This window comes from Telopea speciosissima, chromosome 11 (assembly GCF_018873765.1).
Source record: "Telopea speciosissima isolate NSW1024214 ecotype Mountain lineage chromosome 11, Tspe_v1, whole genome shotgun sequence".
NCBI classification, from domain to species: Eukaryota; Viridiplantae; Streptophyta; class Magnoliopsida; order Proteales; family Proteaceae; genus Telopea; species Telopea speciosissima.
Window position 1 is genome coordinate 48318244 of NC_057926.1, and position 3719 is coordinate 48321962.

Below are 3719 nucleotides of genomic sequence, written 5' to 3' on the forward strand. Positions count from 1 at the left end.
GTACACATCTAGAGAATTTGGACCTACGAATAAATGGTTTTAAGGGTCCCATTCCCAACTTCAAAGCCAATCTTTCAACACAACTCTCAATGTTTTATTTAGGAGGGAATCAAATATCTGGAACCATTCCTTCTGAGATTGAGAATCTCGTCAACTTAACCTCATTGTCCTTGCAGCGTAACTTTCTTGAAGGCAATATTCCATCGGGTATAGGAAAACTTCCAAAGCTTCAAGAATTATTCTTGGGTGGAAATAGACTTTCAGGACAAATACCTTCTTTTATAGGCAGTCTCACTCTTTTGTATCGACTCCATTTAGAAGAAAACAACTTGAATGGAAGCATTCCTTTCAGCATTGGAAATTGTCAACAGTTACAGTACCTAACCCTTAATAATAATAGCCTCCAAGGCTCAATACCTAAACAACTCTTCCTTATTTCCTCCATGTCAATATCTCTTGATTTATCTTCTAATTCTCTGGTCGGTTCCCTACCAGTTGAAATTGGTAATTTGAAGAGTCTTTCCACAATAGATATCTCCAAAAACAAATTGTCTGGAGAAATCCCCTATTCCATTGGTGATTGTAATAGTTTGGAACATCTTTATATGGGTGGTAATTTCTTTGAAGGAACCATTCCTCAATCTTTGACTCTTTTGAAGGGGCTTCTAGATTTAGATCTCTCACACAACAACTTATCAGGGAATATCCCGAAAGATCTACAGAATCTTTTAGCATTGCGAAGTTTGAATTTATCTTTCAATAATCTTGAGGGGGAGGTACCAACAAAAAGAATCTTTGGAAATGCAAGTGCAGTTTTGGTGAATGGAAATGATAAGCTTTGTGGGGGAGTTGCGGAGTTACATCTGCCTACATGCACAAACCATGGATTTACGAAACAAGGAAAGTCCAATGCTTTTAGAATAGTTTTGGCGATAGTCGGTGTGGTTCTTGGTTTTATTTTGATATTTTCCTTTCTTACTCTCTATTGGATAAGAAGATCAAAAAGTAAACCTCCATCCACACCATTAATCGGTGATCAATTCTTAAAGCTTTCTTACAAAGAGCTCTTCCAAGCTACTGGAGGATTTTCTTCAGCAAATTTCATAGGTTCCGGTGGTTTTGGCTCTGTATACAAAGGTATTATCGACCAAGATACAACCATTGTTGCAATCAAGGTACTCAACCTTCAAAATCCAAGAGCTTACAAGAGCTTTACGGCTGAATGCGAAGCATTAAGAAACATTCGGCATCGAAATCTTGTCAAGATTTTAACTTCATGTTCAAGTCTTGATTCAAAAGGCAAAGATTTCAAAGCCCTTGTTTATGAGTTCATGCCCAATGGGAGTCTAGATGATTGGTTGCATCCGCCGATGGCGGCAAATAATAATTCAAGGAGTTTAAGCCTTCTTCAAAGATTAAACATCGCAATTGATGTGGCTTCTGCATTGGATTACCTTCATTACCACTGCTATACGAAAATTGTTCATTGTGACTTGAAGCCAAGTAATATTCTGCTTGACAGTGATATGACTGCACATGTCAGTGATTTTGGTTTGGCGAGGCTACTTTTAGAACTTGACGACAATTCATCTCAGGGTCAAACTAGTACCATTGGGATAAAAGGATCTATTGGCTATGCTGCTCCAGGTAACAAATAAACTGTACAATTTTGTTTTGAGTTAACAATCAATATTTTGTTGTTGTAGATCTAATTGTTCTTTACTAAGTTGTTGTTGTCTATTCTAATAAGAACCCTTAGGGAGTTAAAGCTGACCCCAATGCGTATATTAATTCTTAAATGAAATATACTATGAACGCATTGGATCCTAGTATCTAATTGGACCGAATTTAGATTGATTCTTTTAACATAATCAAAAGAATCATGGTTCCCAAATTGAAAAAAATGACCATGTTATTCACTACTTTTGAATGATGTGTTCACAATTTCCATATTCCTGATTGTAATTTCTTTAATTGATTATATGAAATATATGCAAAGCTCTTACTATTATACTAACAGGGAGAAGTTTCTAAATTTCAGAATATGGCATGGGTGGAAGGGCAACTACACAAGGGGACATGTTTAGCTATGGGATCCTTTTATTAGAGATGTTCACAGGAAAAAGGCCAACTGATCAGATGTTTACTGATGATTTAAATCTCCATAACTTTGCAAAGACAACTTTACTTGTACACTTCATGCAAATTTTAGATCCAACACTCATACCCAATGAAGAACAAAGTGAAGAAATTGAAGAGGATGCTATCAACAGAACTGAAGGTCCTATTCATAGGCTAGATAGATTGCAAGATTGCATAACGTCAATAATTGAAATTGCACTCCAATGCTCCATGGAATCGCCAAGAGAACGTATGAGCATGAATGATGTTGTGAGAAGACTACATTTAATCAGAGGAAAATTTTCTTGAAGCAAGGATCTATCAATTCAGAGCAACTACGCCCGATTAGAAGGTAGATAATGAATTTACTATCTTTGTATTTATTTTATTGTCTCGGCATCTTAATACTCATGAAAATCTAGGGAAAAGATAGCTCTAGATCACACAACAATGGTAGATTGATCTAGAGTTATTCACATCATAGTTTTAAAAAATGTCAGTGATATCGATACTGATACCAATACGGATAGGCCGCATGGTGCCAAATCGGATGGTTTTTCCTCAATTTTGATTTATCATTTTCTAGACAGATTTACCCCCAATTTGAACATCAAGCAAGTTTCAATATGGAGGCATGACCCTGAAATTAGGCTGGAGACTCCTCAAGGAGAAGCACTCTCTTTGGATTCAAAGGATGTAAAAAAAAAAAAGGACTTTCTAATTTCAATACTCTGATGCCAAATTTCCTTCTAATGCCTCTTGAGTCTGACTATGAAGGATCTGCTTTGAGTGAAGGCAGGGTCTTATGTCTTATTCAACTTCACATTCCCCTTAACATCCAGATATTTTGATAGGAATTTGTTAGAAATATTGTTATCTTGTATCTTGGCAGCCTTTCAAGCATTTGATGATAATGGCTAACTATGGTCCTGGCATTGGCACAACTCTTGCGAGAAATGTTAATGACATGTTGATTTAATATTTTTTGAATGTGATGGGTTAAAATTGTGTGCTCTCACTCTTTCTTTGATTTCAAAACTGAGATGATACTTTGTTACTCATACATCATCAACTCTCTAAAGTCAAAAAATATGTGATTTAAAGCATGCTTAGTTATGCTGCAATTGGTTGTGATTAAATATGGAGAGTAAGAGATAAATTTTTTTTTAAGAAAAACAGGTTTTCATCCTAAGAGTATTATAAGCAACAGACCTGATAATATCAGCCCTTGGGAGCCCCTCAAACATGCTAATTTAAGTTGAACTTTGTTGGGGCTTTTTAAGAATTTTGACAAACTAAGGCTATGTTTGGTATGCATTTTCAGAATACATTCTGGATTTAGAACACATTCTGAAGTGAGAAAAATACTTCTCTTCAAAATGTGTTTTAGACTCGTGATCTATTCCGAGAATACATACAAAGGACAACCTAAGGCATGTAAGCTGATCACAAGATTTCACTTGAGTTGTTTTGTAGTCGTGGGGTACGTGGAATTTAATGTGGAAGTTCAAGATCAGTTGTAAGAATGGAAATTAGGGCTGTTCAATAAGGATTGCAGCAAACCAAAAACATGAAAATTGATTGAGCAGCTGGTGGAG

The 3719-nt window shown here is 35.9% G+C and overlaps 1 protein-coding gene across 1 annotated transcript; it reads left to right on the top strand.

Annotated features, from left to right (window-relative positions):
* Positions 1 to 206: 206 nt before the first annotated feature.
* Positions 207 to 2431, top strand: LOC122645980 (probable LRR receptor-like serine/threonine-protein kinase At3g47570). Its single transcript, XM_043839423.1, has 2 exons — positions 207 to 1647; positions 2042 to 2431. Exons 1-2 carry the CDS (start codon positions 444 to 446, stop codon positions 2428 to 2430), a joined length of 1593 nt encoding a protein of 530 aa, XP_043695358.1. The 5' UTR covers positions 207 to 443; the 3' UTR covers position 2431.
* The last annotated feature ends 1288 nt before the right edge of the window (positions 2432 to 3719 follow it).